Genomic DNA, 23,967 nt, shown 5'->3' on the forward strand with positions numbered 1-23,967 from the left:
AGAGCTTTTTTGAACCATATTACTCTACATGTGAATTTATACATATGCATCTTCTCATACTCTGAAACTAATACATTATTGCACATAGAAAATTGGTACATACTTACTTTTAGGCGTTGGAGCATTTAAACAATGGAAAAGGTCATTATTGCATATGCTCTTTTCTTAATTTGTTTTTCATTAGATAGCCACTCAAGAAAACACCATGAAAGATACTGATATCAAGAGACTACTGTATACTCATCTTTTATGCATATTTTCAATTATCCTAAGCATCTTCATTCCATCATTCTTCTTGGAGAACTTCTCAATATTGGAAACACACTTGACATGGTTGTGCGTCTGTTCTGTTTTTGTAACTGCCGTCAATCTAGTATTATATTTAGTAGTGAAACCAAATGCATCCTCTAAAAGAAGTTCATTATCCTATAAGGTAAGGCTTATTTCTTGATAACTGATTTTTAGATAGAGATGGTGTTTCTTTTAATGAAAGAATGAAGTATTAGTCATGTCATTATGGGGTTATTTACAGTGAGTAGAGGACATGTTTCCCCCTGCCCCCCTGCCAAAATCAGTGGCCTATTATCGCTGGAATGCTGCCTACAATGTTTGATAGATCCTAGCCATGCATCAGCTGTGGAATTAGAGTGTCTTCAGTGGATACTATAGCATTGTGAACCTATGTAGTCATGTTTTAAGTCACCATTGAAGATAAATATGTGATGCAGTAGTCCTATCTTTAAACTTTAGAAGACATTTTAGTTTATTTTCATTTATTTTTTTGCATTTCTGAAAGAAACTTAATGGGTTTCTCAGAAATTACAAAAAAAGCCTCTGTGGTAGCTTTGTTTTAAACATGGCCTTCCTTGACCATGTTTTGGTCAAGGAAGTGACACTTCCTTGACCAGTGTTAGAATTTTCAGATGTTAGAATCTACTTTCTGAAATGTTTACTAGAGTATAACACTTAACTATTACTTTAATAAAGTCCTCACTTAACGTTATCCAATACTATATGTAAGCTGTCCTAGGTAATTTAAAACACATTTACTGCTCTGTGATTAAAAAACTCAACATGTGTTTTATAATTAGATCTTTTTAAGCTTCAAATCAAGTAGGTCCCACTCTGATTTGCGGACACGCAGGTCTTTTTTCAAATGGATCATATAATAACATGAATATGATTAGGGATTAATTTAGTATTGGTACAGTTTTCTTAGGAATTTTGTTTTTAAATGAAAAGAATTATTATTTTCTGCAAATATTTCATGTATCACATAATTAGGACTGTGTGGGTTTTTTTGTGTTCTAGCATCCTGTTGTCGGTAAATATTTTATAAATACTGATTAATAACATAGCTCGATACCCTAGGAACAGAAATGCTTTTTGATTCTAGTGCTGATTGGGTGGGTGGAATATGAGGGTCGGTTTGTAACTTGTAGGCTGTTGTGTGGAGCTATATAGAGGGCCATACACCTGAATGTGTGCCAGACATGGAATCTGACTTCAGGCTACTCAAAGGAAAGAATATTCAGCTGTTTCACCCATGGGAAGAAGTTGTGTTTGTAGATAAATTGGAAGCATTTGCTGTCCTCTAAGCATTGTCTTGAGTCTTTAAATCATTCTTATTTCTTTTTTAGGTAACCAGGTTTTTGAAATGCTGTATCTACTTTCTTATGTCATGTTTCTTCTTTCATGTAATTTTTGTTCTGTATGGAGCACCACTCATAGAGTAAGTGTGAAATTTTTACCTTCAGGCAATTATGTTTTGGTTTTAATTTTTTGTAATGTTTATTTTTGAGAGAGAGAGAGAGATTGAGAGACAGAGCGTGAGTGGGGGAGGGGCAGAGAGAGAGGGAGACACAGAATCCGAAGCAGGCTCCAGGCTCTGAGCTGTCAGCACAGAGCCTGAAATAGGGCTCGAACTCAGGAACCATAAGATCATGACCTGAGTCAAAGTCAGACGCTCAACCAAATGAGCCACCCAGAAGCCCCAAGGCAACTATGTTTTAAAATGCTCGCTTACTAATACTAAACAAAGATTAAATCTGTTGGTGATTAGAGAAGAACTGTCATGTGTTTAATTACTGGATCACAGAAGGATACTGACATCATTGCCTTTCCTTAGTAGTGTTATTGTTTTAAAAAGTGGTAGAATGACAAAATTCATTAAATGCTCCTATCAACTAGCCTTCTATTACTGCATTGCATGTGGGGAGTGGGGAGGTAGATGAGAAACTATACTATACCAATAAATGTGTGGCCCTTAGGACTTGTGAGTGAATTTACTATAATGACATGTCTAAATTAGTTACAGTTAGCATATCAGTTCTTAGGAAATGTGATTCTGAAGTGCTTGAAAAGAGTTTGTTTTCTCAAGAAAAGTCAATAAATCCCTGCATTTAATTATTTAATAAGCTAATGTTTATAGTTTAAAGGTAAAATTTAACTCAAAACTTTTTCAGAGCTGACCAGTTTTTAAAAAAAAACTCAATTCATGAATATTTCTTATATATGTTCATCATGGATTGGGAAACTTCATTTAGCAGTGATTAATGATTACGGTGAAACCAGTGATGTGATACACACGCACGCACACATAGTTATGTGTATAGTTTTATATACACACTAAATTCACAGGTAATTCCTAGAGAGGGGAGGATAAGACCTTTGTAATGAGAAATGGTAGTTTCTTTTTAATCCATTTTAGAGTAGGATGAATGTCTTGAGCAGTGGTTCTAAAACCAGCAGCATCTGCATTTTATCAAAGGCAAATTATCAGGTCTCAGAAACTCTAGGGGCGCAGCCCCCTAATTTTAGTTTATCTAGCTTTCCGTTTGGTTCCAATACAAGCTAGAGTTGAGCCAGTGGTTGCAAAAGAAAGTTCCAGAGCCTATTCAGGAAGAAAGTTAATTATCTAGAAAAGGGGTTTCTCGTAGTGGAGTGTCGTATGGATTACAGGGCATTTAACACTTCTGAATTCTGTCTTTAAAGCCAGATACTTGCTAGATTGTTTTTTAGAGCTTGCATTTCAATACATTTTTTATAGTTATCATTTTGGTAGGACTTGTGTTATCTTTCAAAGTAAAGTGTAAGAAAATGTTTTTATATTAAATGTATTTAAGAAACAAAGATTATGTGTGTATATGAATCTTTAATGCTTTTAAAAAAATTAATGATTTTTTTTTTCCTAGGCTGGTGTTGGAAACATTTTTATTTGCAGTTATTTTGTCTACCTTTACTACTGTACCTTGTTTGTGTTTGTTAGGACCAAACATCAAAGCATGGCTGAGAGTTTTCAGTAGAAATGGGTAAGTTTTAACTTTACATTTTAGTGATTAGTAAACTTTACATTTTAAAAATTAGTGTTTTTCTATTCATGGCAGCTTGCTGATTGTTTTATGAGTGTTTTTCAGCACTGTATGTTCTCAGGGATGCCTTAAGGGCCCACTGCATTTGGGGATTGGGGACAGGCAAGAGGTGGTATGCATTTGAGGAGAACTACAGGTTCCTCCTTCCACTTTCGCAAGTTCAGCTCTCCTTTTCTTCTGTATGGTAGGATTCCACTTAGCCTTTTGTTTGAAAAAAGGTTTCTGCTACCAAAAGAAGGCTTTGAAAATCACTCCTCAGGGATGATTTGTCACTGTGATAAAATTGCTACAGATAAAACTGCTTCCATACATCTTATAATGTAGAATTGGGGTCTACAATCTAAAAACGCTTAGTGAAACAGCTATAATTTCTTGTTTAGCTTCTTTGTGGTAAGACACCTGAGGTTTTACAGGATTTTGTTTTCTTAGCACCCATACACACACACACACACACACACACACACACACACACACACGTGTGTGTATATATGTATATATATTCAACACAGCTGAGTTAAAATTTTAGCTTCTTGAAACGCATTCAAATCATTCCTAACAAAAATGGTTACATTGTAACTAAAAAAACTGTGAAGTTATTTGGTGCCCATTATTTTGTCTTGTTTATCACCCAGTAGCAAAAACTTCTTGAGCTCTTACTCTGTATTCCATACTGTGCAAGCTTTGTGTGGATTCTGAAATATTAGCCATGATTCTCTCCCTGAGGAGCTGTACGTTCAAGGGACATGAATAAAATGAGCAAACAATATGAGATTAAAATTGTGTAAATCATATAGTAAGTGCTGTTGGAACTCAGAGAGGTAGGAAACCAATGAAGAATGAGCTGGAAGGGGGGAATGACCTATAAAGGATTTCGATCAGAAGTGTGAGATTTGGTGAGATGAAGGGAAAAGGGAATGACTCCCATGTTAGGGAAATGAATGAAGCCATAGAAACTGAAATAAAAGTGGTATTTTTTGTGATTTGAAAAGGAACAGCCCAAGTAGTGCAGAGGAAGCATCTTGGGTCGCTAGGCTCCATAAATTACTGACTTTTTCCTTTTGCAATGAATATTGTTTGTTCCCCTTCAGAACCATCTCCTGGTGTTGATAAGGTCTCTGGAAAATAGGAATGTAAACATTGAAAACTTTTTCCCAGGGGAGCCTGGATGGCTCAGTCAGTTAAGCGCCCAACTCTGGATTTCAGCTCAGGTTATGGTCTCATGGTTTGTGGAATTGAGCCTGTGTTGGGCTCCACGCTGACAGCAAGGAGCCTACTTGAGATTCTCTGTCTCCCTCTCTCTCTGCCCCTCACCCTGCTCGTGCACGTGTGTGCATTTGCTCTCGCTCTCTCAAAATAAACTTAAAAAAAAAAAAAAAAAAGAAAACTTCCCCACGTCATTCCTATAGTATCCCTAATGGCATTTATTTCTTTTAGCATTTTAGTTTGAAATTTTTAAAAATTTTGTAACTTATTTTTTGAGAGAAAGAGAATGTGTGCATGCAAGTAGGGGAGGGGCAGAGAGAGAGGGGGAGGGAGAAATCTTAAGCAGGCTCCACGCTCAGCATGGAGCCCCTCTCAGGGCTGGATCTCACTAGTGTGAGATCATGACCTGAGCGGAAATCAAGAGTTGGGACACTTAACCAACTGAGCCACTGAGGTGCCCCTTCAGTTGAAATTTTTAAATAGTGAAGACCAGTTGAAACATTGTAAGTTTGGATTGGTGATTTATCCAGCTTTGAACTGTGTTTCTGGTAATAGTATACTTGGGGGAGATGTTGTCATCTCATTCCGCAGTAAGTTCTGCTATAATGTGGCGTATGCATTCCTTGAAATCCCCGCACTATGCAAAATTGGGCAATAAAAAACAGAGCCTAGAGGAAAGACAGGCTTGAGGCATAACACTCAAAAACTTTGACAGTAACACATAAAAAAAGATAGGAACTTAATAAAAATGATAGTTCAGTTTTATATATGTTAAGTAGTTAAGAAATTTATAAACATTATAATGAATATGGTACTTTTGCTTCGAAAAAACCCTGAAATTTGGTTTTGGAAGTAGGTGTGGGAAGAGTTGCCACTTGTAAATTATTATAAAGTGGTAAAGGAGGTTTGTTGGAAATCTGACAGGAAGTTAAAGACCAGATATGGAAGATGTGACTCATACACATGAGGGAAACTAAGAGAGATGAGAGATGGGATTTTGTTTTGTTTGTTTTTGTTTTTGCTTTTTTATGTTTCAAGTTTTTATATATATTCTAGTTAGTTAACATGTAGTGTAATTTTAGTTTCAGGAGTGAATTTAGTGATTCATCGCTTATACGTAACACCCAGCGCTCATCCTAACAGTTGCCCTCCTTAATACACATCACCTATTTAGCCCATCCCCCATCCACCCCTCCTCCAGCAAGCCAGGGAGGGATTGAGATATAATTCAAATACCATACACTTTACCTATTTAAAATGTGCAGTTCAATAGTTTTTAATATACTCCCAGAATTGTGCAGCAATCACTGCAGTCAAATTTAGAACATTTTCATCACATCAAAAAAGAAACTCCATACCCTTTAGCTATCAATTCCTTATCTCCCCTCCCCTAGCCCTAAGCAACTACTAATTCTCATTACTGGTTCTATAGATTTGCCTCTTCTGGACATTTCATAAGAGTGTAATCATATAATATGTGATCTTTTGTGATTGGCTTCTTTCACGTACCATAATATTTCCAAAGCTCATCTATGCAGTACTTCATTCCTTTTTATGGCTGAATGACATTCCCTTGTGTGGCTGTATACCACATGTTGTCTGTCCACTCATCAAGATGGACATCTGGTGGTTTCTACTTTTTGCTGTTATGGCTAAGCTCCTGCAAACATTTGTACACAGGTTTTTGTATGGACATAGGTTTTTATTTTTATTTTTTTGAGTACATACCTAGCAGTGGAATTGCTGGGTTTTATGGTAACTCCCTATTTAGTTGTTGAAGAAACTGCTAGACTGTTTTCCAGAGTGGCTACACCATTTTACATTCACACAGCAATGTATGAGGGCTCCAATTCCCCCACATCCTTGCCAACAGTTGTTATTATCTGGTCTTTTGATGATCACCATCTTAGTGGGTATGAAGTGTTAACCTCCTTGTGTTTTTTATTTGCATTTCCCTACTGACCAGTGATGTCAAGCATCTTTTCTTTTTTTTTTTTTTTTTAATTTTTTTTTTTAATGTTTATTTATTTTTGAGAGAGACAGAGACAGAATGCGAGTGGGTTAGGGGCAGAGAGAGAGGAAGACACAGGATCCGAAGCGGGCTCTAGGCTCCAAGCTGTCAGCACGGAGCCTGACGTAGGGCTCGAACTCACGAGCCGTGAGATCATGACCTGAGCCGAAGTCGGACGCTCAACCGACTGAGCCACCCAGTCACCCCTCAAGCATCTTTTCATGTGCCTATTGGCAATTATATATTTTCCTTGGAGAAATATCTCTTCAGATCGTTTCCTCATTTTTTATTTGGATTATTTGCCGTGTTTATTATTATTAAGTTCTTTATATATTCTAAGTACGAGTCCTTTATCATATACATGATTTGCCAATTCTTTCTTTTTGTGGGGTGTCTTTTCACTTTCTTCATTGTGTCTTTTGAAACACAAAAGTTTTTAATCTTGATGAAATCTAATTCATCTGTTTTTTTCTTTTGTTGCTTGTGCGTTTAGGGTCATTTCTAAGAATCCATGGCCAAATCCAAGGTCATAAAGATTAACTCCTCTGTCTTCTTCTAAGAGTTAAATAATTTTAGGTTTTACATTCGAGTCGTTGTTCCATTTTGTGTTAGTTTTTGTGTACCATGGGGATAAGGGTCTAACTTCATTCTTCTGCACCTGGCTTGCCAGTTGTCCTAGCACCATTTGCTAAAAAGGCTATTTTCCCCCCTTTGAGTGATTTTGGCACTCTTGTCAAAAATCAGTTGATCGTAAATTCATGATCTTTAGTTTTTTTTCCTTTGACCTATATGTGTATCCTTATCTCAGTACCACACTATCTTGATTATCTGGTAGATGTTTGAGGGATGTGCATGTTTTATGTATTCACATACTGCTTAGTGCAATTGGGTGTAGTTTTTTTGTGTTCATTTAAGTGTTTCTCACAGACTAAATTGCTCATATTGTTCCCTAATGTATCAGTCAAATTGGAACAAATTTCAATGTTCAAAACAAGCATTTTAGCAGAACTTATTATATAGAAATTCCTAATATTTTTGAATTGAAAAAAAATCAAACTTTAAAACTCAAGGGAAACAGAGAAACTATCTATCCTTAATTTCTCTTAGTAACTTACCATGAATTTAATATGCATATATTTTCTGATCCTGCTTTAGCCTGTTTCTCTGTTTACCCTGAACTATGTCTTAGAGCAATGCCTATTATTGCTGGGTTCTGCTGGGTTAAAAAGAGCTTTGTAAAAATTTATTATAAAATTTGCCTTTTGAATTCTTTGAGATTTGCAGAATAAATTTATTGTCACCTTGTTTTTGCACCTGTCAGCACTTTATCCCTTCTCAGAAGGATCTGTAACAAAGTAAAACTAAAAATTATAGGAAGGGAAATACCATTTTCCAGCTAGCAGACTGAAAAAAATATATGTTTCATAATACATAGTGATAAGGGTTTGGGGAAGTAAGCGCCAATGGGAATATAAATTGGTTCAAATTCTTGTTTAGTAATACCTATAAAGATTAAAAGTATCCATCTTTGGCCTAGCAGTTCCACTTCTGAGATTTTATATACTAGATATATTTTCATACCTACAAAATATTAAATGTGTAAGATTACTCATTGTAGCTTTGAAAATAGCTTAAATGTCCTTTCATAAGGAGAGGATTAGGGGCGCCTGGGTGGCTCAGTCGGTTAAGCGGCCGACTTCGGCTCAGGTCATGATCTCGCGGTCCGTGAGTTCGAGCCCCGCGTTAGGCTCTGTGCTGACAGCTCAGAGCCTGGAGCCTGTTTCAGATTCTGTGTCTCCCTCTCTCTCTCTCTCTCTCTGTCTCAAAAATAAATAAATGTTAAAAAAAATTTTTTTTTAAAAGAAATCTTTAAAAAAAATGAGAGGATTAAATTAAATTTAATGCAGCTATAAAAAAAAAACAACCAGCCATTTATTTACTGATATGCTGTTAGTGGAAAAAAGCAAGGTGAAGAAATGTGTGTAGGATACTACCATATGTGTAAAAAGTGAGCAGGAGAGGATAGATATACCTGTATAACTTTGGAAGAATACATAAGAAACTGATAAAAACATTGGTTATCTCTGGCGGGGGAGAATCTGAGAAGCTCGGAGCCCATCTCAGAAGACTTTCCACCAACTACCCTTTGGTGTCTTTTGAAATTTGAACCAAATTAATACACTATCTAGTCAAAATGAAAATTATAGTGGTTCAGGTTTTGCCAATACTTAGCTTATTTGGGGGGACATTGAAAGTTAGTCCTGTATCAAGAAGTTGTTAGATTTGGGGGCGCCTGGGTGGCTCAGTTGGTTGAGCATCCCAACTTCAGCTCAGGTCATGATCTCACAGTTCTTGAGTTCAAGCCCCGCCTCGGGCTATGTGCTGATTTAAAAAAAAAAAAAAAAAAAAAAAGTTAGATTTCTCTGATGCCACTTAAACTTCAGTAGGCTTCAAAAAAGGTGCTGAGGGGCTATAGCTAAAAATAATCAACTTATAATATGAAACATTTTATTTAACATCACATAGGGATATGAAATAGTAATATGCAAAAGTAATAACTTTTAAAGCATTTTCGTATGTCTTAAAGCATTTAATTCTCACAGCAGTCTGATGACATACTCCTGTTTTCACCATCTTCTAGGTGAAGGTACTAGAAAGCTGACAGATTAAGTGATTTGCCTAAGCCCTCGAATAGCCAGTAAGAGGTAACTTGAATGCAGATCATCGGATGGTTTTAGAAGGCTACACAAACTGAGGGTCAGAAAATGAGTTCCTGCCCTCTCCTTACTGCTTAGTAGCCAAGTGATCTTAGATAAGCTATTTAACTTCAGAGATCCTCATATGTGATATTGTTAGAACAATACTAATATGCACTTTGCAGGGTTATTGTCAGAACTGAGTGAGATGATGAGTGAAATCAAATAGCAAATGCTTCACAAATGTTTGTCAAATGGATTAACAAATGTCAGGGAACATTTGTATATTTCACACTCCCAATGCTGACTGCTGTTTGCCTTAGTACCTCTTTCTGGTTCAGGTAGCAGACCCAGGAGTGCAGGGCATAGGCAGCTATGGAGAAGGGAATTCTTTCAGTCGATATAGTATAAAACTAATTTGAGCTTTGTCGTGAGAGGGCAACTGCAACTTAAGTTTTCATTCCTCCACCATAACTTAGTGATAGTGGTTTCTACCCTAGCACTTTTATCATACTTTAAGAATTTAGCATAAAAAGCATGTCAAATTTTAAATGAGTTAGGGAATAGTTAATTCGATAGATTAATTTGTTTGATGTTAGAGTTGGCCTTCTCAAACATTCACAGTTACACAAAAATATTTATCGTGTTTATTACAAAAGAATATGTAAGAGTTTGAATAGTAGAAAAATATAGGAAGTTCAAGATCCTAGTAATCCTATCAAAGAAGCAGCCATTACTGACAGATTTTAGTCTAATTTTGTCCACACATATCACTTATTTGCAATTTAAAAGCAAAAAATGGTTATACTATCACTGCTTTGGAACTTACTTTTTTTTTTCTTTACTTATTAGGAACATCTTTAATTGTATAATCTAATTTTTCTTGCATAATGTCTTTAGTATATCTTCATCCTTAATTAAGAATACTTCTGGGGCGCCTGGGTGGCGCAGTCGGTTAAGCGTCCGACTTCAGCCAGGTCACGATCTCGCGGTCCGTGAGTTCGAGCCCCGCGTCGGGCTCTGGGCTGATGGCTCAGAGCCTGGAGCCTGTTTCCGATTCTGTGTCTCCCTCTCTCTGCCCCTCCCCCGTTCATGCTCTGTCTCTCTCTGTCCCAAAAATAAATAAACGTTGAAAAAAAAAAAAAGAATACTTCTGTTTATATTGGTTTGAACAATCAGGAAGCTGATTATCTCACATAGCAGAGATTGTATGGTTCTAGGTACAGATAGATAGTCAAGGTGTAGCTGTGCTTCTCACTGATTTTCCTGGTTCTTATCCTCAGGCTGTTAGTGAGATGGCAGCAGTCCTTTCCCTTGAGTCTTCCTAAGCTAATCACTGGGAGAGAGAATGGGATCACCATGATTTAATTAGTCTGGTCATCAGGGATGGGATGAATGTTGGGCAAGCATTCCATGTACCATGGTTTATTTAATTCCCTATTGAAGATTATATCAAATTCTCAGGATTATAAATAATGTTATTATGAACATCTTTGTACTATATAACTATATATGTGTATAACAGTTCCTGTAGACTAGATTCCTGGAGTAGAATTCCTATGTCAAAAGAAGTTGACAGACACTGCCAAACTGAAGTTCTAATTGGAAGAATATGTATATACCTACCAATAGAATGCTAGTTTCCCTGCATCCCAATCAGGACTTTTTACTTTTTTATAGTTTATGAGGGCTGTTGCCTACTGGGCTTTGCCAAGGGGGCTGACTGTTACCATCATCGCGTCGTCTGATTTCTAATGAGATACATAAGCCCTGGCCAGAAATTTTTGAAAGTTGGATCTATTGAACCATTTATTAAATTTCAGCTGAATATTATTGATTAAATTACAGGGATAGCATATCCCTTACCCTGCCTCCCTTCTTTTCTTCTGCCTCATGTTACAGAAAACTGAGTAGAAGATAACATCCAGCACTCAAAATTCAGCTTCAAGACAGGAAAAATTGTAGTTAAGATGAGAAGACAGCTTCCTAGATAATTCACTCATGGTATCTGAGCAAATATGTAGTGTGGGCAGCCTGCCCTTGTGAAGGTTGAGCAAGATGAAAAGAAATGGCATGGCAACTCTAAAAACACATTATAGAATAATAAGAAGAAAAAGGCATGTGAAAGACAAAAGAATCCAGCCTGGAAGAAAGTAGTACTCAAGGAACAAAAACAAACTACCCAGTTTATCATAGAAAAATATTATTAAGGGCATAAATTCAATAAAATAAGAGCTCAAAGATAAGATGATGGGAAAAAAATGAGGTGGAGAAGGAGATTACGGAATTAATTAAAATGAGAATCCAAACCACACCATCACATGTCATATATTAGAAACATAGACAAGTTAGAAAATTAAGTTCTAGCATGGAGGAAAGGTTTGAGCTAATCAAAACAAATGAGGGGTAGGGAAGAGTAAAGTAGTTAGAAAAGAAATGATAAATGCAGAGAACAAAGGAGATGAGCTTAAGACTAGCTAGTAGTGTCCCTAAAATAACAAAAATTAATTCAAAATATGACAAGACAGTTTCCCCAAATGGAGGAATCATTCAGTTTGTACATTAAGGGGACTCACTACATTAGAAAAATAGTTGAAAATTAGGGTTACAGAACAATATATAAACACTACAAAAATAATATGAGCATTAGAGGTTATGTAGTGGGGGAGAGAAGATGGAGAAAATATAACCGTACCCCCCAACTACTCCGGCTGTCCCCACAACCTGAGCCTGTTTGATAAAACCTCTGTAGGGAATAAGAATTAAGTGAAATTCTATGTATTGAATAATGATTCCTCATCTTTTGCCTCGTCCTTTTCACTTGCTTGGTCCAAAACACTGACAGCCAGGCTTACGCAATCTAGGCAGAGTACGGAAATACTTCTTTCAGTGAAAAATGGTATAAAAGAAGAACCTGCAGATACTGATATTTGGGGGTTCTCTAAAAGCCAAGGTCCCTAATCAGTCCCTGGGACAGTGAAGCCCGCTTGTACGCAGTGGACATCTAGTCATCTGTTTAGTGTTCACTTTTTTGTTGTTTTTTAAAACATACATTTATTGAGATACAACTTCAGACCATAAAACCCACCCATTTAAAGTGTACAACTTAGTAGTTTTTGAGTATAGGCTCAGCTTTATAACCATCACCACAATGTAATTTTAGAACATCTTGCCACACCAAGAAGAAACTCTGCCCATTAGCAGTCCCTCTCCTGCCCACCCTTACATACCCCCTTCCCCCCTTCCCAGGCAACTGCTAAAATACTTCCAGTCTCTCTAGATTTGCCTATTCTGGACATTTCATATGTAGTGTTTTAAGTAGAATGAGAAATGAACAATCATTGTACATTTCAGGAACACCTCTAAAGTGAAAGGCAGAAATGAAAACAAAAGGAAACTCAGAAACAAAGGCGATATAAAGACCAGAAGATAACTTTAAAAATGTCCATTGTTTTCACATCTATAAAACACAAACAGGAGGCAGTCAAAAGGAATATTCTGAGAACAAGAAAGCTCCTGGAAATTAAAAAATAAGAAAAAAAAATCAACAGAAGTAGAGACAAAGTTAGAAAGATCCCTTAGCCAAACAGAAAAGGCAAAAATATGGGAAATGGGTTAAAAGATTAAAAAAAAATCAGAGGGTTAATTCCACATGGTAGTATTCCCAGCAAAAGAGTAAGAAAAACAGAAAATTCTTAGGGGATCTGGGTAGAAAAAGCAAGACTTTATAAGTCTTTAAAGAGAAAATGTCAAGAACCAAAAGACTTGTGACTGTAGATTAAGAAAGCCCATGAGTCGGGCGCCTGGGTGGCTCAGTCAGTTAAGCATCCTGCTTCCTCAGGTCATGATCTCACAGTTTGTGGGTTTGAGCCCCAGGTCGGGCTCTGTGCTAACAGCTCAGAGCCTGGAGCCTGCTTCCAATTCTGTGTCTCCCTCTCTCTCTGCCCCTCCCCACTCACACTCTGTCTCTCAAAAATAAACATTAAAAAATTGTTTTAAAAAAAGGCTCATTGGTTTCCAGCATTATGGCTGAAAAGACACCCACTCCAAGGCACAGGCTTGTGAAATTTTAGATAACCACCAGGAAAAAGATGATTCTGAAGGCTACCAGAGAGGGCAGTGTGTGTTGTAGGGGGGTTGGGGAAGGGGGGGGGGCACATGTTACCTAGAGAGGACTGGGAGCCAGAATGTCTGAACTTTTCAGATGGGAAACAGAAAATAATGGAGCAATGTCTTCAAACTTCTAAGGCAAAATGATTTCCAACAACTACAATAAAGTCATTTTCAGACTTTAAACGATCTTTAAAATCTACTTTATCCTTTCTCAGGAATCTACTGAAGGAGGTGCTTTAAAAAAAAAAAAAAATAGGAGAAAGTCTTGGAATTTGGGAAGCAGGAGACCTAAAAGCATTGAGAGAGGCAAAGGGAATTCATAGGATGATGGTGTAGGGAGCTTACAGGACAGTGGCTGTGCCTCAGGCTTAGAGGGCAACCAGTCCCACTCGCAGCAGGTGAGGTGCCCTCCACAAGAGAAAGAGGGAGAACAAAGAACACAAACAAGAATTTAGAGGTGATGTTTAGTTTCTTTAGAATATTTGAGGATGGTTTAGTGACAAGTACCTAAGCAAATAGAGATTGAAAAAGAGGCAGTTCTTAACATCCAAAGAAAATTTAAAATCTATAAGAAAGGAAATGTGACTGTGGTTTATTGTGTGGTTCAGCTATGACAAACATTTTCATAGTCATGTTAATGTAGATGCTGTGCTGTGGATTCAGCCCGGAGGAGAGGATGTTACCATCAAGGAGGGGATGGTGAATCAGAGAGAATGAGCACATGGTGATGGGAGGCTTGTGGGAAGAGTGCTAAAGAGTGCTAAGTCCTCTTCTTCCATTGTAGAAAGCAGGGAGTAACTAAGTCTTGCAAACTCTATACATAGTGTACGTTCTTTACATTCGAGAAACACTGACGAGTTCATAATGTTTCTGCCTTGGGAGTGGATTTCAGGAGTGGGGAGGGATGCAGGGAGGGATTGTTAGTAGGTGTGCTCATCTAATACGATGTGGGACCTTAAAGGTGCTTATACATACTATGGTTTTGATAAATGCAAAATTTTAATTTTACGAAGATAGGCTACACAGTTTTTCTATTTTTAAAACCAGCTCCTGGTTCCTTTTTTTCCTATATTATATGTAAGATCATAAACTCCCTTGGGTGCATCAAATAAAATAGAGGACAACCTCTTGCATGTTTGCACTTTTTGTAACAAATATCAAATGGCCTCAGTGTGCTATAAAAGTGAAAAATGTGAAGACATGGATCTTGCCCCTCAAGCCCAAGGAACTTGGAGCTTAGAGGTTAGATAAGACATGTACATAACCCTTGTTGAGACATAGCTTTGATCATCTCTGCCTTGATTTAAAACCTTCAGTGGCTTCTTCAGTTTGACTTTTCAGGCTTTCCTAAAATCCTAACCCTAATTCTACCACAATGAGATACTGCTTCACACCCACTGAGATGACTGTAATCAAATAATAACAAGTATTAGAGGGGTGCTTGGGTGACTCAGCCAGTTAAGCGTCTGACTTCAGCTCAGGCTATGATCTCTCAGTTCACGAGTTCGAGCCCCGCATCAGGCTGTCTTGCTGTCAGCATGGAGCCCACTTTGGATCCCCTGCCTCCCTCTCTTTCTGCCCCTCCCCTGCTTGTGCTCTCTCTCTGTCTCTCTCTCAAAAATAAATAAACATTAAAAAAATTAAAAAAAACAAACATTAGCAAAGATGGGGAGAAATTGGAACTCTCGTACACTGCGAGTGGCAATATAAGATGGCTCAGATGCTTTGGGAAACAGTCTGGCAGTTCCTTTACAAGATTAAACACCGTTACCATATGACCCAGGAATTCCATTTCTTCGTATATCCCAAAGAAAAATGAGAACACAAAACATGCACATGAATGTTTATAGTGGCATTATGCATAGTAGCCAAAAACTCAAAAAAACTCAGATGTCCAGCTGATGCATAGAGAGAATAAATGTGGTATATCTATACAGCAAAATGTTATTTGACAATAAAAAAGAAGTATTTTCAGGTGCTACAAAATGGATGGATCTTGAAAACATTACACTAAGTGAAAGAAGCCAATCACAAATTCCATTTATATGAAATGTTCAGAATAGGCAAATCCCTAGAGACAGAAAGTGGTTGCCTGGGGCTGGAGGAAAGAGGAATTGGGGAGTGAGTGCTAATGGGTAAAAGGGTGTCATTTTGGGATGGTGGTTGCACAACTCTAAATGCACTAAAGACCATTGAATCGTGTGCTTTAAGTGAGTAAATTGTATGGCTGAGAAAGGGCTATCCGGGGCAGGTTTTCACTGTACTCAGTAAAGGTGCTATTTTTAAAAATCCTAACTCTAACCTACTTACCCAGCCTTATTTCCCATTCTTCCACTCAGCCTCAACCACTTTTACTTGAGTTCTTTCTGTCTGCAGTGCAGCTCTGTCTCCAGTTTGTCAAGCCCAGATGCCACTCATTCTCCCAATTCTGACGGAACTTCCTCTTCCATAAAATGGGAGAAGTAAATTCTTCCCAGCAGAAAGTAAACCTTACTCTCAGCCTCTCCCAGACTTTATGTCTCTAGGCACATCACTTTATGTATTGCAACATAGAGGACTTATGTGTTAAGTGAAAGCTAGTCAACATATTTGTCAGCCACAAATAGTCAAAAATTAACCCTAGAAAATCCTTTAAATTGCCTGAACAGTAGAGTTCCCTCTTTACATTCAACTCCCCAGGTTTTTTTTCCTCCAGGATTGGGACAGATCTTTGTTTTGTTGAATGCTTCAGCATGTTGAATGCTGAAGAAATTGACTTGCATTTTTAGGTGTTATATAAAATAAAAAGAACAGTGAAGCCCAGCAAATAACACAGATTGGGACCTGTGGTGATTGGTTCCAACCTTCTTCCAGTCCTGATTTTCAGTACAGACAAGCTAAAGCTCTTATCTTGTGTAGGTGGACCAAGGGGGAGTAACGAGAGAGACAGGTAACAGAGGGATTGGCTTAGGAACTGGCTTGTCATTTGGGGCTACTTTAACTCAGTGTATATTTTGTATGTAATGGCCCATTTCTTTTTTAAAAGTTTTTTTTTTCAACGTTTATTTATTTTTGGGACAGAGAAAGACAGAGCATGAACGGGGGAGGGGCAGAGAGAGAGGGAGACACAGAATCGGAAACAGGCTCCAGGCTCTGAGCCATCAGCCCAGAGCCTGATGCGGGGCTCGAACTCACGGGCCGCGAGATCGTGACCTGGCTGAAGTCGGACGCTTAACCGACTGCGCCACCCAGGCGCCCCTGTAATGGCCCATTTCTAATGAAAGAAGTCCTCTAACAGAAGAAATGTTTTCCTTTTTTCCCACACCGGCTGGAAAAAACTGCTTTTCATAAACTTTATGTATCACAACCTTTCATTTTGAACAAGTGAATATTTGGACCCTACTTACTGCACTGTGGTGGGATTTTACTCTCCTGTAACCAGACTCATGCTCCACATGGCTAAGTGGTCACACTGTGAGAGGCTGAAACCCAGACCGATTCAGAATGGCAGAATTCTGTCTTTTCACCTTTACCCCCTAAGATACACACTTAATCAATAAGGATTGTAGGCGAAATCACTGGATATTTTGAAATCTGTTGTTCTCTACTCCTGCCCCATCAAATAAATAGTGTTGATTTGTTTACATGAAATGTGCAATCAGAAGAACTAGTTGAATAAGTGATGTTCCTTCCATGCAGTGGAATACTAGTATAGCTAGTATAATTAACAAGGGAAAACAAAACAGCAAAATTGGGTTTATAAATATGCATTTGAGTTTTGGTAAAGGATGTATACATAAATGCATACCATTCCAAACAAAATTGTGTATATATTTGTGCATGCATAAAATATTTCCAGAAGGATATGTACTACATTGGTGATAGCAGCTACTGCTAGGAAGGGACCCAGAGTTGATAAGGGTGGGAGGAAGTCAGCTTTCACTGCAAATTCTCTTCTATATTGTTTGACTTTCACCATGTGCTGCACATAGTACCTTTCCCACTGAAAAACATTTATATTCTCTTACCGATTACTTGTTAATAGTTCATGGTAAATATACGCCAATTCGAGATGATCGTTAAATGAACAGAGCATATGTGTGTAGTGTCAGTTTGCACCACTGTTTGATTCTCTAGCAGCTAAGGTATATACCACCAATGATTTACGTATTTGTGTTTTACAGAGTTACATCCATTTGGGAGAACAGTCTTCAGATCACTACAATTTCTAGTTTTATAGGAACATGGCTTGGCGCCTTCCCTATTCCACTCGATTGGGAAAGACCATGGCAGGTTGGTTTCAGCTACTTAAAGCAACAAAATAAATGTTTGTACAGTGATGGTAAAACTGAGGAAGCTAGCCAGTATGCCTGTATAAATGATGTTGTTCAGTTAAGTAGGGATGCCACTTCCCTGTCACTGTAATTTCGGATACCTCTTATTGGCCACAGGGCCCATTGGCATCCAGATCAGCCTGGTTCTGTCTTCCAGCACTATTTTTTTCTACATGTATAAGTGAATAAATAAGCTTAGTTTATGAATATTTATAGGATTTTTTTAAAAACAAGGTAGAGGTGCAGAAATTGCCTATTTTCAACTTAGATGTTCATTGCCTTTGTGCTCTTAGATTCGTATTTTCTTAACTTGATTTATGGCCAAGTTGAATGTTAATTTTGAGAGATTTTTTAAAAGCATATAGCAAAGTACGTTTTGAAGTAGGGGTACATGATATCGAGGGGAAACTCATAAACCTCAGGTTTTTGTTTCTGATCACAATAGGAAATAGCTAATAAGCTAGGTTAAAACACTGAGTAAGTGTTCTTTTTATTCCCATTTTACAGATGAGGAAACATATAATATTTCGAAGTGCACCAAGCTAGTAATGAATATATCTTTGTCTTCCTTTGTCTTCATTTTTAATGACTTCGTAGTATGCCATTATATAGTTATCCCTACATTTATTTAGCAAATTCACTAGTGATCCTTTAGGTTATTGCCAGTATTTCACTATCATAGACAGTGCTGTGATTAATACCTTGAATCCATATTTTCATGGATTTTCCAGTTATTTTCTCAAGATAATTTTTCCCAAATGGAACTGTAGTATTAAAAACCATACTTTCTTTTTTTCAACATGAAGAGAATTGTTTTCGTATTACAAAGACAGTACATATTTATTTAGAAAATTTAAACAATATTAATAATTATAAAGGAGAAAGGAAAAATTATCAAATATCCAACCACCCAGAGGCAACCCTCATTTCATTTGTATTTTGGTGATAATTTGTGCAGTTCTCTCTGTGTATAACTATAATGTATATGTCATTTTTTTTTTTTTAATGCCCTGTCCTTAGTCACTTTATTGCTAAATTAAAGAAAGACTTTTTAGACCTTACTGTCAGGGCTTCTCTGAGCATTAACTCACTGGAAACACACTCTTTTCCTTCTTGAAACTCTTGACTTTCTGCAACAACAGTGTCCACAGCTTTTCTTTCTACTTCTCTAGTTTCTCCTTCTCAGCCTCCCAGAGAGCTTCTTCCAGACTACCTGTTCTTAAAACACCAGTATTCCCTTGATTTCTAACATCTTTTTTTCTCTCACTCTCTCTGCATGACATTATTCATTGGCCATGACTGCAACTAAAATATGGCCAATGAATCCCGAATCTTTATCTCCTGCCCGTGGCCTCTGAACTTCAGACTCATAAATGCAACAGTGTGTTCCTCTTGAGGTTCCATAGCTACCTTGAACTCAGTGTACTTAAAATTCAACTTTTTCTTTCTCCCCCGTGATGTAAGTAGCACTGTCATCCACCCATTTGCTCCAGTCATCAACCTGAGAGTCATCCCTGATACTGCCTTCCCTTCACAGCTCAGATTGAACAGGTTACTGGCCCTTTTGATTCTAGTGTTTTGTTTTGTTTTTGTTTTTTTTTTCTTTTTTTTTTTTTAATGTTTATTTATTTGGAGAGAGAGACAGCGGGAGCAAGGGAGGGGCACAGAGAGAGGGAAACACAGAATCTGAAGCAGGCTCCAGGCTCTGAGCTGTCAGCACAGATCCTGACCCAGGGCTTGAACCCACGAACCGTGAGATTATGACCTGAGCTGAGGTTGGACGCTCAACTGACTGAGCCACCCAGGTGGATCCATTTCTTGGATCTATCTTCTCTCCATTTACATTTAATTCTATAACTTGTACAGGCGTCTCTCATCTTGCTTTATGTCCTCCCTGCCAAACCATTCTTTACCTAGCAAACTGCAGACCTGATCCTGTCATTTCTCCTGCTTAAAATCTTCCAGTGGCTTCCTCACTGCTTGCCTTGAATAAAGTCCAAGCCCTTTCACATAGTTTATAAGGCCTCTATGCTCTTGTTTCTGCTTAGATGTGTAGGGCTGTTATTCAGATCACAGCTCTTCCATTTACTGTGTTATTGAACAGGTTCACTGTAACATGGAGGCAATAGTTGTGAGGACTAAATGAGATTATGTGTAAGAAACGTTAGCTGTTATCTTAATTCATAATTAACATCCTTATTTATTAAGTCTTTGGAAAATAGTACCATCATTTCCTTAGATAAATTCTTAAAGTGGAATTGCTGGGTATGCATTTTTTAAATCATTTTATTTTTTCCATCATGGTAAGTGTACTCTTTAATCCCCACCCCCTATTTTCCTCATCCCCCCCCCCCCCACCTCCCCTCTGGTAACCCATCAGTTTGTTCTCTATAGTTAAGAGTCTCTTTCTTGGTTTGTCTTTTTCCTTTGCCTGTTTGTTTTGTTTCTTAAATTTCACATATCCATGAGATCACATGGTATTTGTCTTTCTTTGACTTATTTCACTTAGCATTATACTCTGTATATCCATCTGGGTCATTGCAAATGGCAAGATTTCATTCTTTTTTATGGCTGAATAATATAACAGTGTATATATGTGCCATATCTTCATCCATTCATCAATCAGTGCACACTGGGCTGCTTCCATAATTTGGCTGTTGTAAATAATGCTGCTATAAACATAGGGGTGCAAGTATCCCTTTGAATTATTGTTTTTATGTTTTTTGGATAAATACCCAGTAGTGTGATTCCTGGATCGTAGGGTAGTTCTGTTTTTAATTTTGGAGGGAATGTCTGTACTGTTTTCCACAGTGGCTGGACCAGTTTGTATTCCCACCAATAATACACAAGTGTTCCTTTTTCTCTACATCCTTGCTGACACCTGTTATTTCTTGTGTCTTTGATTTTAGCCATTCTGATAGGTGTGAGGTGGTATCTCGTTGTAGTTTTGATTTGCATTTCCCTGATGATGAGTGGTGTATATATGTCATTTTTAATCTTTTTTTTTCCTTCAGTAGTATGTTATGGAGCTCATTCCTTGTCAGTGAACATTTACATATATATATAATATTCCATTATTTGGGTGAAATCATATATCAGTTTCTTATGAATGAACATTTAGATTGTTTATAGTTTCACAATTACTGTTTTACTGTTACTAATTATGGTGATTATTATCATTTTTAAGCATACATCTTTGCATATTTGTCAATTTTCTCTAGTATAATTCCTAGATAATAGCTGAGTTAAATTTTTGATATGTATCTCACTTTCCAAGGGCTTTATGTCTTGCACTTAAATGCCTATTTTGAGTCCATTCTTTGTTTTCTAGTAGATGTCTCCTAGACAGACAAGTTGTTCTTTTATGTTCAGTAAGTCTGGTGGGTTTTTCCTTCCCTATTCTATTCATCTATTATGTGTTATAGACATCCCTGGAGGTTTGTGTCACTGATACCCTTTTCAAGGTTTTAGTACTGATAAAGGTTTTTGTTTATATTTCCTTGGCCATCTCAGTGATCACTAGGAGATGGAGACTCATTTGTACTCAAGTTACCATCTATGGAACTTAATTTCATTCAACAGGGTCAGTGATTTCTAAATTGGAGCAGGACAATCAAAATCATTGAAAAGTATACATAGCAAGTTGTGTTTTAATCTGTAGTAGATTCATTACTTTCAGATACATGCAATTAAATCTAAATACAAATTATTGATATATAAAACACTATGGGCTATCAGCTTTAATGAGTTGGTAAGGTAATGTATGATTAACATGTCAGTTTGCATGTAGATGGAATATTTCAGCGTGTAAGTGTTTGATATTTTATACCTGTCTAAATCATAAGTAGAAGTAGAAACTGATTTGTGGGGAGTAGATGTGCCTTTGTAAAATCTGGGTTTAGGTTTGCATAGAAAATATATATGTTGATGATTTTCAATCCATTTATCTATTTTGGATTGTCCAGGCTTTTAGCTACCTACTCTCATTTTTCTACCTCAGTGCTTATTTACAATAAGAGGTAAGCTAGATCCAAATCGATAGTTTACTTTTTAAATTAATGTAAAGTTTCCGTTTGAATTATTGACTTTTAAAAAAGATTTTCCAGCTTGTTAATTTCTGTAAAAAGTGTTGGTCTTCATTAAGAATGTTTGATTCAACTGGAATATTACTCATTCTTTTTTTTTTTTTAATGTTTATTTTTCAGAGAGAGAGAGAGAGAGGGAGAACTGGGAAGGGGCAGAGAGAGAGGAAGAGAGAGAGGATTCCAAGCAGGCTCTGAGCTGTCAACGCAGAGCCCGTTGCAGGGCTTGAACTCACGAACCGGGAGATCATGACTTGAGCCAAAGTCAGACGTTCACCCAACTGAGCCACCCAGGCGCCCCTATTACTGGGTCTTTAATTGTCTTTACTGTTGGGTTGTTTTCAGAGTGTTCCAGGTTAATGACCTACATATTCACTATAATCTTTTTAAAATTATGAAACCTGTTGGTGAAATGATAATGTATAATTAATCATCTTTATTCATATAATAATCACCTGCTCCTCTCTCTTTTAGCAGTTACTTGCTGACAAACTAGAGAAATGATGAGGTTTCATTTTTTTCTTTCACTTTTTAATTTCAGCAAACAAGTTGTTTTGTTCTGTTCTTCGTAAGTAACTACATAGAGTAAGTACTCAGTGTGGCTCTTGATACTGACAGAATCTGCCAGAGTAACAAATAAACCTGATAAAGAAATATGGCATTACCTCAAAATGGAGATTTTTTCTAGAGCAAAATTTCATAAGAAGAGCCTACTGTATATACTTAATACTATCTAAAGCATAATATGTATAAAGAAGACATTTTAGTTCTCTGTTCCTTTTATTTATATTCTAGTCAGAGGAACAAGAGTATCTTGTCAAGTGAGTATTTCTTCTTTAAAAACACACATACAAACAACCCCACAAGAAAACGTTTACATGTATTAGTTCAATTTTCTATACTTTGAACTGAAATCTGACTTTGTATAAAGTTCCAGAGGCCAAACATAAGGTTATAATGATATGAGTTCTGTATTGAGCAATTTCAAGCATATTTATATTTCTAAAATCATTTCATCACCAAATGACTAAGAAAGGCTATTGAAAATATGTAATCTTGGGGCACCTGGGTGGCTCAGTCGGTTAAGCGTCCAACTTTTGGTTGAGTGTCCAACTTCTGCTCAGGTCATGGTCTCATGGTTCATGGCTTTGAGCCCTGCATTGGGCTGTGTGCTGACAGCTTGGAGCCTGGAGCCTTCTTTGGATTCTGTGTCTCCCTCTCTCTCTGCCCCTCTCCCACTTGTGCTTTGTCTCTCTCTCTTTCTCTCTCTCTCAAAAATAAAAATTTTTTTAAAAATATGTAATCTCAGTGAAAAAAGTTTTTTTCATTTACTAGTATGAATTTTAAATAATGACAAGTGACAAAAGAGAGTAGACGTCTTTAAAGTTGGAGGGGAGCCTTCTCTTGCAGGTGGCAGGAAGAGGATTTGATTAAAGAGAATATGGTATGGTGGCTACCCACAACCATGTTGGTCATTTTTATTGTTTTTTAAAAAAATATTTGCAAGATATCTTCTCTTCCCTGCTTTAATTACTTGCCTTTAAATATCAGCAAGAAAATAAACATTTAAATTGCCTGTAACCCAGGCAGCCCCCTCTACTCCCAGAGAATACTCATGGTTTTATAGTTACTGACAAAATAAACATTCTGACTGTGGAAAACCTTTGTACTTTATAATTATTTGCTGTAGCTAAATAGCTACATAAGTTCCTACTGTGTACAAAGCATATATTCAATGTAAGTATAACAGGTAAATATTACACAAGACTGGATTTAACTGATAACAATAATTTAGATTCAGATTTAATATGCTCTAAATGTCTTATAGAATAGTTATGAGATTTTTATCTTGAAAATGTCTTAATTCTTTCTTTTATCAAAAATGCCAGTGTTTCATGTTATTAAAAAAAAAATGAATGTGAGGTTAAGAAATGTTGGTTATTCTGAGCAAAGGGAATTTGCCATAAAGTTTTTAAACCCACTTGTTTTATTAATAGGTAGATAATGTGATGATTAAGAGCTATTGCTAGGTTCAAATCCTGGCTCTGCCACTTACTAGTGAGGATTAAATTATATGATCCTTCTAAAGTACTTAGTTCAGAACCTGACACATAGTTACTGCTTAATTAATGTTATAGGCATTTGTGACCTATAAAAGGACTAGTTTAATGACTGTAT

At 37.0% G+C, this 23,967-nt stretch overlaps 1 protein-coding gene across 5 annotated transcripts in view; it reads left to right on the top strand.

Annotated features, from left to right (window-relative positions):
- PIGF (phosphatidylinositol glycan anchor biosynthesis class F) overlaps nucleotides 1-23,967 on the top strand; it is a 95,499-nt gene that overhangs the window by 63,157 nt on the left and 8,375 nt on the right. For 4 of the 5 annotated variants that reach the window (XM_086701177.1, XM_025932106.2, XM_086701174.1 and 1 more), the window contains exons 2-5: nucleotides 185-433; nucleotides 1,641-1,732; nucleotides 3,195-3,311; nucleotides 17,558-17,666. In XM_086701177.1, coding sequence (XP_086557303.1) covers nucleotides 206-433; nucleotides 1,641-1,732; nucleotides 3,195-3,311; nucleotides 17,558-17,666 — 546 coding nt within the window. In that variant the 5' untranslated portion in view covers nucleotides 185-205. The remainder of the gene's footprint in view (nucleotides 1-184; nucleotides 434-1,640; nucleotides 1,733-3,194; nucleotides 3,312-17,557; nucleotides 17,667-23,967) is intronic. The other variant, XM_086701178.1, reaches the window with a different exon arrangement.

Source organism: Puma concolor, chromosome A3 (assembly GCF_028749965.1).
Source record: "Puma concolor isolate L17-30 chromosome A3, mPumCon1.1.hap2, whole genome shotgun sequence".
NCBI lineage: Eukaryota > Metazoa > Chordata > Mammalia > Carnivora > Felidae > Puma > Puma concolor.